General features: G+C 31.6%; 1 protein-coding gene across 1 annotated transcript in view; it reads left to right on the top strand.

Moving 5' to 3' along the window:
• Positions 1-12,594, top strand: part of LOC145260342 (serine palmitoyltransferase 2-like) — a 98,461-nt gene that overhangs the window by 64,672 nt on the left and 21,195 nt on the right. The window contains exons 3-6 of the mRNA XM_080118260.1: positions 2,415-2,569; positions 7,642-7,787; positions 9,171-9,295; positions 11,254-11,347. Coding sequence (XP_079974386.1) covers positions 2,415-2,569; positions 7,642-7,787; positions 9,171-9,295; positions 11,254-11,347 — 520 coding nt within the window. The remainder of the gene's footprint in view (positions 1-2,414; positions 2,570-7,641; positions 7,788-9,170; positions 9,296-11,253; positions 11,348-12,594) is intronic.

Below are 12,594 nucleotides of genomic sequence, written 5' to 3'. Positions count from 1 at the left end.
TACGGCTTTCGTCTTCAATGTTATTCTCACATCATTTCAAATGATGTATAGCCTTCGATCTTCTTTGGGTGCATCTTGACAAACTTGGGAATATGTATCAATTAAGGATCCATGGCACAATGGATAAGTGTCGAGTGATAATCAGTGGTAAATAAGTCTTCTGAAGGTTGAAGGTTCAGTCCTCAGTATGGGTGATACTAAGAAGGCAATTATACTGGAGACTTCTTCCCAGTCATGGCTGAAGAAATAAGAGCAAGCTACCCCTGTGTTTGAAATTGTGTACAGATTCCAGAGTTTGACACGTACACCTGAAGGTTTTCACTTACATTGACTGAAATATTGTGAAAATAATATTCAAATAATCTGAATAATCCAAATGACCTCCATTTTTTTAAAGTTGGGACTTTATTACTTTTCACTGACTCTGGCTCCTTAAACAATGTTAACTAGAACTCTGACTCTGCTTGTAATCAACCAAATTTCAATCAAGTCTCTTTCAATACATTGTCAGATAAGGTTTATAAATTGCTTCATCACCCATTGACAAATAGAGGTCACCTTGCCCCACCCCCAATCTCTCCAATTTGTCAACTGGTTTATTGATAAAAACTGGATTTAGATATGTTATGGACAAATCAACTGATAAACATCCCGTCCTGTTTCCTCCTCACAAGCCTCCCTCCACCAAACACACCTGCTAACATGTGAGTCATGTTTGTTTGTGTATACTTTGCACAATTACCTTCCACCCACCCCTCCACACACCCTGTCAATATGTCTGCTTGCCTTTTCTAATGACATAGCTACAAGCAAAAAGATTTTAAGAGTTTTACATTTGTTAAATATTTCGATGCATTCTTATGAGGGTTGAGGATATGTGTGGCATGGAGAGAAATGATTTGAGAATCATACGATCGATGTGTAATGTGAGTCGAAAAGACCGACTTAGGTCTGATCTCAGAGGAAGGTTAAATATGTTTGCAAAAAGTGAGACTTTAGCTTTATTACTTGAAAAGATGGGAGTTTTTGGGTTAGAAAATGTAGAACAGTTGAGGTAACAGGGTCGGGTTAGCGGGAAGAAATTAAGGAAAACATAAGAAGGAAATGGTAAGGGTTAATTTAAGATGAGGAATAAAGATCTAGCCAAAGAATGGTTTAGTTTGAAAGTCACTTTTTTTTAAAAAAAGTTGTCAACACGTTCCAGTGTGTAAAATGAACTTGAAATTGATTTTACCCCTCACCTCTAGTTATCCCCTCTCAACCTACCTGTAATTCCACTGCATTTTTTGTAGACTCTTGCAAGTACCACAAAAAACTGAGTCGCTCACAACTCACTTTCCACATATTGAGCAGCATAACATGGCTCATTTTTGTACATTGCATGAACAAGCTTCAACAACTACTCATTTGGCCTTAAGTTATGCAAAACCTACCAGACAATTTCTCTTGTCACTCTTGCAAAATTTTTTTCCAAATCCACAAAAAAACAAAATAGAGGTTCTTCTTTTTACCAACATACTTTTCTTGCATTTGTCTCTGGATAAAAATGGTACTATGTCCAGGCATGAAACCAAACTGAATTTGGAAAATGCTAATCTCGATTGTACTCAAACTAGAAAAACAATTTTTAATTAAAAAAAATTTTTTTTTCTTTGTTATTGTTACGATGATGTGTTGGGTGGTTTTAAGAAATTGACTTCCAAAGTAATCTTTCTCTGGCTAAGTCTTTATTTATCCCTCTTTCTCTCAAGTTCATCTTTTATCGCTTCCTCTAATATTTCCCTGTGAACTGGACCTGCTACCTCAATTTTTCTGTCTATTGAACTAGAAACTAAATTTTAATTATGAGTTGAGAACAAACAGGTGGGGGGGGGGTAAAAAAAAAAAATTGAGTCTTGTTGCACAATGTTTACAAAAGATGTTTTTTGTGTAAATCCAGTAAATGTTTGCATAATATGTAAATTTGGTGAAATGTTTGATGTTGCTATATATATCTATCGGTTTTCTAATTCACATCATATCAAGTATCAGCAGCAGCTAAATTGAAGTATTAGTAATGTTTGTAAAATTGTGTAAAAAGATTGTTCTTCATGAAATTTACTGTTAATTCTCGTGCTATTTTTAAAACTGTTTTGACCTTAATATTTTATTTTGCATTGGTTCTGTCATTGACATTGAGGACTGTTGATCTATTGAATAAGTATGAGCCCCCACCCCCACCCCACCCCACCCACCCAATTTTTTGTATTTGCGTTCTTAGAATACAGGTTTCTTACCTGAGCTGTTGACATTTGAATTGTTAGGGAGAAATTATTTGAATTTTCTCCCTAATTTGAACTGTTACATGCAAAATCTAATAATAAACACAACCTATAAATACAGTAATGGATTTTTTTTTTTAAATCTACTTTTAGGGCTTTGTGCCACTTTACCAAAGTTGGGAGAGTTTCTACACAAGAAATTTATACCGTAGAATCAGTGACTGTTGGAATCGACCTGTGGCCACAGTTCCCGGAGCTGAGATTGACATTTTGGAAAGAGTCTCTCCAGATCATGGTTGGACTTACAAGTAAGTGAATTTATGAATTTTAGATCCCCCTCCCACCTTTTTTTTTTTTTTTTTTTTTTTTTTTTTTTTGCCAAATTTTTTTAGATTTTTTTTATCGCTCTTTTTCTACACTCCCCCCCCCTCTCCTGTGATTAACATACACATTAGGGTTGTTTCAATACCAGCTATTTTAATTTCAATGCCATGTTAGCATTAAAAAAAAAGATAAATCTGTAATACATTTTGCTATGAAAAGAAAAAAGTTCTATAAGTTGCATGTCACAAACTGAAGGAAAACATGAAAAAACAAAAAATAGAGAGACATGAGGTTGAGCTGATCAAAACTGTAATGAACATAGTGCATTAGCCAGGTTTAAATCCAGTCAGAAGAGATCAAATGGATAACCCAAATAAACGAATGCAAAAAATACACAAATGAAAAAAGGAGCTGGGGGGGGGGGGGATATTAAATCATGTGAAATTAATGTCACTTTTTTTTTTCTTTTTTTTTTTAATGGGGCAAATGTGTACAGATAATCTTCAGCATTATCGATTAGATGTATGTGTATTCTCAGATTCCTTGAAATCTTGAAACGGTAGTTATGAAATCTATTTTATTTCTAACCTGTTGACTGCTTAAATAAATATTAGTATTTTAAGTATAGTTTTATTGATAAATAATTTTATGTATTTATATAATTGTACTCAAAAAAGTAGCTTTAGTCTCTATTTAATATTTGGCTTGACTAAACTTGAGCCTTTGTGCTTTAACTGCAATATACATGATGCACCCATGAAGCCAGAAAGGTTTGAGTATAAATAAAAACTTAAACGAATAAAATATATTTTCTCGTTTTTGTGGCAATTAAATAGCATCACTTATTTTTCAAGAAAAAAAAAGACTTCATCTTGGAAGTTGAAATGTTATTTTTTTATTTTCTTGTTTAACAGTTGTCAACAGATCATAAAGTAGACCATAAAATACTTTTAAAAAGTCTGAAAAAAAATATTTAAGATAAAATTCCAGAGACTTGGCTCGCTGGTGATTTACACTGAAGGTAAAGTGAAAAATAATTCAGTTCCATTCTTTTTAGAATTCCAAACATTTTTTTTTTCTTTTTGACTAGTAAAACCTTTTGTAGCTATATATATATATATATATATATACATTTTTTATTTCTAGTTTTATTTTAAGAATGGTCTGTTATTTTAAAGTTTTTAACCAATCTACCTCCTCTTCTGAGTCAGCTGCATCCAATTTATTTTAAACTAACATATAATATAACATATAATATATAACCTATAATATAACCTATAACAGGAAGGTGCCCGGTTTTGCTCAGTTGTAATATACGCTTAAATATATGTTTGATTTTTGCAGAGTTTGTATTTATTACAGAGCCAATTCTGTATTATTATATATACATAGTACTGATTTCAAGATTTCAAAAACAATGACTTTGGTGCACGCAGCTAGAATTGAAACCAAAACATTTAGCATTCCAGTCATGTTCCCTACAGTTTGAGCTTCGATAGGTAAGAAAGATTTAAAATTAGATCACTTCAAGCTATGAATGAATTTGCGCATGCACAAAAGTAATAGAAATGTCAGCAAACTGAAATGAACAGTTTGCATTTCAACTTGCTGATATGTCTGTACGTTTTATTCATCCATACAAAGATTTTACTCGTTATAAACTATCCTTGGTGCATAATTACTATTTCCTGTTAATTTCAGTGTTTATGTGACCAGTAGTTGAAGAGTTAATCGGTTAAATAATTTTACACACACACGTACATACATCTACTGTTTTATTTACATACGTTATTTTAGCAATACACATGGCCGTTAAAACGCTTTGGATAATCACAGATTTCAAGGGGTTTCTGCTAAAATAGTCATATTTTAAAAACCAAAGCACTTTAAGTCTCCAAAATACCACCGTTTTGTTCAGAAATGAATATATTTTCAAATGAATTAGTAAATAATAACATACATTATATATTTTTAGAGTTTTAAGTGAATAAAGTGATAAAAATGTGAACATCATAAAACGGCATTTTCAGTAAGTTTTTGTAACGACCCTCCCCCCTGATTTCTAAACATTCGTATCGTGTTTCTGTAAAGAACTTTTTAATGAAATTTGGAAATTAGCCAAAAGATGTCATTTTTAATAATTTTGAGTGTCCGAAATTCATTTTACCACTCGTTTTTTTGTTGTGTTAAAAAAGATTTCAAAATGGTGAGTATTGAAAATTTTGAAAAAAAATTTCTTCGGACACTCACTATTAAATAAAACAATCTTTTTACTATGTTTATTTGTTAAGATGATTGGACAGTGTTTTCTATAGTGGTACGTAGCAATATAAAAACATAATATCCGAAAAAATCGTTATGAATTTGAATCAAGACTTCTGTAGTATTAGTGATAGTAGCTGTTGCAGCAGCAGCAGTGATAACACGCCGTAAACACATTTGTTTTTGTTGTTTATTTTTATTCCAAATCGATTTTTTTTTTTTTTTTTTTTTAATTGAAAATCTGGTTATAAAAAAAATTCTTACATGTTAGAGCTATTTTGTTATGAACCATACAAATATTTTAAAAAATTGGGTATTAGTAAATTTTAAAATGTTTTAACAAGCGAAAATGTGAAATATGATGTTTTGGTTCATGTGTACGATTATGAACGGTAACACACTTCTAATTTTCGTCTCTTCAAAAATGTTTTCAGTGAATTATTATCGAATATATCGAATTATTATCTACCCGATTATTAAAAAAAAAAAATAAATAAAAATAAAAAAAATAATAATCAATATTTAAATATTTGTAGGAGGTGCTCAGTTAAAAAATAACGGTAGGAAAGGACATGAAATGTAATTAAAAATCAAAATAACATTAATTCAAATTTTTTAACAATTTGTCAGCTTTAGCAAAAACTTTTCTTTTTTTATATTTAAATAGAATTTAAATACTTGATATTTTTCCAAGCATCATGTTTTCTGTTAGAGGGACGTCACTTTTTTAAATAAAATTTATTTTTGTCATAATTCTTGTAAAGTTTCACAATGGGTATCAAACACCCTCTTAAAAAAAAAAACGCTTAATTCTATGTTTAATCCTAGGTACGAGTGGCAAGCCTCCTCCTAAAATCTTTAGCCTTAACAATAACGCTAAGTACAAGTGGCAGAGCTCCCCACTAAACAAACTTCCCCTGTGAGCTCATATAAATGTAAAAAAAAAGTTTGAAAAGTGCACATGATTAATCCCCCCCCCTCTCCCAAAAAAATAAATTGGTCAATTGTCCTAAAACGCTAGGATCGTCTTGAAATGGTGAATTATTTTACATTTATGTGAAACCAACCCCTACTCTAAATTCTAAAATTGTTTTTGTTTTGTTTCTATCAAGTCTTCAGGATGTTCACACATAATTTTCCTTAGCCCTATCATTAATCCAAAGTCAGTGGCAACCTCCCTACCTTCTCATAATTGCACAAAGACCCTCTTAAAACCACGCATAATTGCCTGTTAGGAAACAAACAAACAAAAAAAAAAACACCCAGGATTTATCTATCATAGGAAAAGCGCTCAAATAATTAAAAATGGGAAATCATTTTACATTAAATTCTAAAATAATTTTTTTTTATCTTTTAAAGTTTTTCAAGTTGTTCACATGCAATTTTCTATAAAGGTAGAATCACATATTTTGAAGAGGTGGTCAGATGAGGAGGGATAACAGAAGGTATTAATCTACAATAATACCAAAGAAATATTGCAATATATTCATTTTTAACCAATCCTAGATTTCGATTTCAGTTTTTGGCACATAAAATGCATTACAACTAAACTTTGAGTTCTCTAACTTTTCTTTTAATGAATACATGGCATTTTTAAGCAATCGCAGCATATTTATGTGAATTTACTGCAGATTATTTGGAAACCATTCATTTCTGGAGATTTTCAATAACATATTCAGATTCCTTGCACAAAAATACACTTATATGGCAAATTTCATTGCTTAGTCTTGTGTTTTAACAAAGATATAGCATTTTTACTGAAAAAGTAGTGCAAGAAATGTAACAAAACGCATATGGTCTTAAAGAGGGGAAATATTCAAACACACAGGGCATAAAAATAGTCATAACTTCCTTAATTTTAATTGGATTTAAAAATTTTTTTAAATATTCTTTCTTAGCTTATCAAGCTCTTATACCAATATTGAAATATTTTAAGCCATTTATATTTTTTCATGTGTATTGCTAATTATTTGTATTCTTCTGACCATTCTCATTCTGATTGTTGTATAACATTTCAGCCAATATGATCTTGAGAACTTTTGAAATACATCCTAATATGGAGTATTTTTAGCACATCTGAGGATGTGTCGCTTGGAGCACTTAGAGTGCAAAACCGAATTTGAAATCTTATCGGAGGAGAGGGGGGTGCTTCTTTCTCACAGAAGAGCTGCTGTTAGTCTTTCTCTGCTCCATTCTTATTTTTATAATAGATCCTAGATTAAGCTCCAATCGATTATCCTTATAAAACATTTACAAGAACTTGCTTATCTACAACCAATGTAAACAATTTTTTTTTTTTTTTTACCTCCTAAAATTAAACCGGACTTCCATGAGCAAAGATTCTTTCCAAGAACTACCTGCTTGTGGAACACAATACCATGTGGCTACTTCCCAGCTTAATACAGCATGGTCATTTTGAAATTTAATGTTGACAAATTTTTGTTGAGCTGTCCTCTTAAATCAAATACTACCCAATTTCCACTATTGTTACCAATCCTCATAGTGTTCGTCTCACCATACACCTAACGAACACGTTGGCGTTTATCCTTGAGTGGCTTTTGGGCTTGATAAGCATGACTTGTTAATACATAAAAAAATTAAAAATCATATTTTCCACATAAGGTTAGAGTAAGCAGAGAAGTGGAAAATTCTATTAGAAGTTAAAAAATAAACCTAGGACTACGTGACGCCACAGACTGGAAATCCAAAGTGTGACATGGTGAAGAAAAGATAAATTCTTCAATGTTAACTTTCGATTCTGACATTTTTCCTTTTTTTTAATTTTATTTCTCAGATTGACTGGCAATAAGATTAGAGTGATGAACTTTGGTTCCTACAATTATCTCGGCTTTGGAGAAAATACTGGTAAATGCACAGATGATGTTGAAGCCATAATAGGAACTCATGGAGTTGGTTCTTGCGCAAGTCGACATGGCTTAGGTAAGTTTTATTTTTTTAATGCAATGTTCAGCTCTTCTTCAGAATTCCTCCTATATTTAAAAAACAAAAAAAAAAATAAAGAAAAATCTGTATAACATACATACTCGTGAGGAAACGAAAGATATATTCCAAAATCCATGTAACTTGATCAAATAGTTTTATTATTATAAAGGAAATGGGAATTCATAGGCATTACAACATAAATATTGCAAGTTTTGAATTGTTGAGTTATCTCTCCTTTTTTTTTGTCTTTTCAAAATGGCAGGCAAGACAGTCACTCCTGATACTCATAAAATTTATTTAAAAATAAACATTCTCTATCAATTTAAGTGTTTTTTTTTTTTGTTTTTTTTAGTATATTTTCGTTTCATCATGGGTACATACATCATGCTGATTTTTCTTTGTTTTTTAATATTGGGGGAATCCTGGACATAAACCGAACATTTATTTGAATTTTTTTTTATATTAATTTACAAAACATGACTCTATTTTTAATTGAATATTCACTATTTAAAAAAAAATTAACACAGTTCTCCCTCATCCCTCAAAAAAAAGGTTAGTGCGACAAAATGGCTATGAAAGGTTGAAGGGATGAAAAGAGACAAATGTGCAGACTTTGAATGTACTTAAGAGTACTGGAACTTTGAGGAGGCTTATTGTCGCTAAAATTCCCAAGATATGCAATGGTTGTTATCGTTGAAAACTATGGTAGATGGCTGTTGCAAGAATGCAAAATGATTCGCAATGGTGGTCAAGAGAAATGGAGAGTGCTAGAAATTTTAGAAAAACTTGTCTCTCCAGGGAAGCTACTTATTTTTGCTGTGATTACTGATAATGAAAAATGCGAGGAAAACTTTGTATGATTAAATGACTACACACAGTTATTCTAATTTGACTCTCATTTCCAGAAACGATTTTTGCTATTAATATTTTTTTTATTTTAAACTTAATTTACTAATGCTGATACTAATGATAAATATTTACTGAGTTTTCAATTAGCAGTAAAACTAAAATCTATAGATTGTAGTAATGAATTTGGTAAAAATATGACACTGGAAAAAGTGACTAAGTAAAAATGGCACAAGTGGATAGAAGGGAAAAATGGCACAAATGGAAATTTAAGAAAAAAAAAAAAAGAAAATTATGTTTATATCTAAAATTAGTAAGTTTCTGCTGAATCTGACAATTCAAAAAAATTAAATTCTACTTTATCGATTTTCAAATAAGAATCTGTAATTATATCTGAATTGACGGGGGGGGGGCAATATTCGAATTGTCCTATCACTGTTTGGGAACCTTATTGCTTTACCCAGCAATCTATCCAAATCACTATGCGTGCGTCCACAGGGATTTCTCACATTCTTCCCTGTTTCTCTTTCCTAGGTTACCTTGACATTCACAGAGAACTAGATTTACTTGTCGCAGATTTCCTCGGTACTGAAGCAGCTGTCACTTTCCCAATGGGATTTGCCACAAACTCAATGAACATGCCCTGTCTTGTTAGCAAGGTAGGTAACTCGTCTATAATCTTGCTGTAATATCACCTTATTTTGCTAGACATGCAACTTTAATAAAACAAAATCTTTTTGTTGTTTTTAATTTCTTGTGTATGCATAATAAACGGTTTTATGCTTCATTAAAGCTCTAACATTCAAATTTATTAATAAGCATCAAATGTTTTCTTTTTAATGTATCCAATAGAATTGAAATGATTGATTCAGTGACTGTGTATTTGTTTAGTATCAAAAAAAAAAATACCTTAACTACAATGTTTTGTTGTGAAAATCATTATTTCAGTAAGAATATATCAATACATGTTTCATCAAATAAAGATCATTAGTTCAATCCCTAAAAACTTTCTTTTTCAATCAAACCCAAAAAACGATTTCACTAAACAATATCCAAGAAGAAACTGGTGATATAAATTAGTTGATTGTAAATAAATTTTGTGTGCAAAAACATTTTCTCTAAGACTGTGATGATGGAATGAGATATATCTTGTGATGAAGGTACTGAGGACATCTCTCTTGCCAGTTGCCAAAAGAATTTGTGTTGCAACATACATCACATGTGGGCATAGGCAGGCCCAGTTGCAATTCAATCTCGGGCCTCAAGATGACATCTTATGTCTAGAATCCTTAATCCAAGTGATGTGTGTACTATATTTTTATTTATTTATTTTTATAAAACTTTTTGTTTCTTGATCGTACCAAAAGACTGGAATTACCAATTTCAGTTTGTTTTTCATTTTTATTCATTTTTATAAACATTTGACAAATACTTTTTTGCATTTTATGACTACTGTCATACAATGCAGTTTCATACAATGCTAAAACCAGCAAATTTTTAGCTTTGTTATATGCATAAATTTGCTAACATATTTCTTTCCTCTTAAGAGAAGAATTTTGCATTCTTTGAAACCCGGAATAAGGATTAATTATCTTTGTTTAAGGTATTCTGTTGAAAAATAAATTGTGCATATAAATTTTATGCTTTTTGTGTCAAGCTCTATTTCCTATTGTCATTGTATTGAGCTTTAGTTGGTTGGGATAATTATATAAATATTTATATTAGATTGAAGTTTACATTTGCTTTTGTCTGTTAAACTTATCGACTGCCAGATTGGAATATGTGTGCACACACACACACACACACACACACACACACACTATAAGAATGCTCATTCTAGGACAGGTAAAAGTAATTCCCCAAACACAACCATGTTGCACCACTTTTATGTCCTCATACAAAAATTAAAACCAAGATATAATGCTACTAAACCTTATGTCTAGAATCCTTAATCCAATTTTGATCAAAATCTATTACATGATTTCGATTCTAGAAAATGTCTAAATTTGAAAGCTTAAGAATTTTTTTAAATTTGTCTAATGATTATAAATCGGAATTGATGCAAATCTGAAATATTTGAATTTTCAAATGGGAAATTGTATTCATATTATGCTTCCTAAAACTCTTTAAAATACTCCAAAAAAAAAAACTGAAATTTTAATTAATTGATGTTTAATTCTTATTAAATGTCACAAAAAATTGCAAGTATTTGAATTTTTGCAAAGGATTTGTACTTTATACTTTTGTTTTTTTTACTGTTTGAGCTATCGAGAGATGGATAAGAAAGATTTAATATTAAACAATTTGAAGAAATGAATTTGGGCACAGAAAGAAATAGAAATATGGCGGAAAGTTGAAATAAACATTTTGCATTTCAACTTGATATATTTCTGTACGCGATATTCATCCATCCAAAGATTTTACTTGTTATAAAGCATTTTTGGTGTATGATTACTGTTTCCTGTTAATTTCAGTGCTATGTGACCTGTAGCTTAAGAGTTTATAGCTTAAACACCTACATCTACTGTTTTATTTATATAGATAATAGTTAAGGATAAAATAACGATTGAATTTCAATTTAACTTGATCCTATTTTTCCTTTTTGTCATTTCTTTAGGGTTGTTTGATTATCAGTGATGAGCTGAACCATGCGTCTTTGGTCTTGGGAGCACGTCTTTCGGGTGCCAGCATTAGAGTCTTCAAACATAACAGTAAGTATACATTTTTTTAGCAGTATTGTGCAGAGCGTCATGTTATCTGGCAGCAAAACCCTCTTTCACCTGACTAGTGCAATGACAGATCTATAATTAGATGAATCTGCAATGTGAAATCTCGCCAAACCCGATGCATCAGGTTGGAAGATTCTTTGAAAGCATTACATTTACCCAGCATAGAGGTCATCCTTCGGACATATCAGTTCCATTGGTATGGTTATATGACACATTCATCCTCCCAGATAAATCATTACAGAAGCATGGATATCGTATATTGCAGGAAGGATTGTCAATAATTTTCCCCCACTCTTTAAACCGTGCCGAAATCAAAACGTAGATTCCATGAAAAAAAGCTTCTTTCTTAGAACTGCACGCCTGTGGAACACTCTTCCACTTGCCTGTTTCCCACCTGACTACAACTTGGATGTCTTAAAGTCCAACATAAACAAATTCCTGATGAGACCCCCCCCCCTTAAGTAAGACACTTTATCAAATCTTCAGTACTAACGATTACTACGACACTATCCCATTGATTACTGTACACACAATAACCCTTATCCCCGAGTGGCTTCCGGGCCTTGATAAGTGGTGACCTCCATGTAAAGAAAAAAAGGGGGGGGGGCCCAGCTAAGGAAAATTTGGAAGCAAGACTTCACAGCATGGAATTTTGTGATTGCTGAACCATGAGAAATGGCGAGTGAGCTTGCCTAATATCAGAAAACATTCAACCTCTGAACAAAGGAAAAGTAATGTTAAATCAAAGAAGAAATGGTCATATGCTTAGTAGTTAATTAGCGAACTGCCATCGCTCATATTAGTATAGATTGGTCTTATCATAATCTATACAAATGAGGTGCGTGTGTGTCTGCTAACAACTTTTAATCTATTAGACATAGGAACTTGCAATTTCTAGGAATAATAACTGATGTTGATACCATAGTCAAATTGCATAAAATGATGTGGATTCTCACAATTTGATCAAATCAGAAACAAAATTAGTTTTTTATTCCCATAACTTCAGTTGTGTGCATAATCTGTCTGCATAACAATTGTGAAGGTTGTTCAAGCAATGTACAGAAATACTGTTGTATTAGTATGGGTACCAATACAAAATATGGAATCATCAACGCCAACTTTTAGATTAAAAAAAAAAAAAAAAAAAAAATTTTATACTCGTTTTCACCCCTAACAAGGCATATCGCCACTTGGACATAAGGGGCTACTAATTGGCACCATGCCTAGGA

The sequence above is a fragment of the Euprymna scolopes genome, chromosome 36, assembly GCF_053919585.1.
Source record: "Euprymna scolopes isolate OS-2025 chromosome 36, ASM5391958v1, whole genome shotgun sequence".
NCBI lineage: Eukaryota > Metazoa > Mollusca > Cephalopoda > Sepiida > Sepiolidae > Euprymna > Euprymna scolopes.
This window is presented reverse-complemented; position numbering and strand designations above follow the sequence as displayed.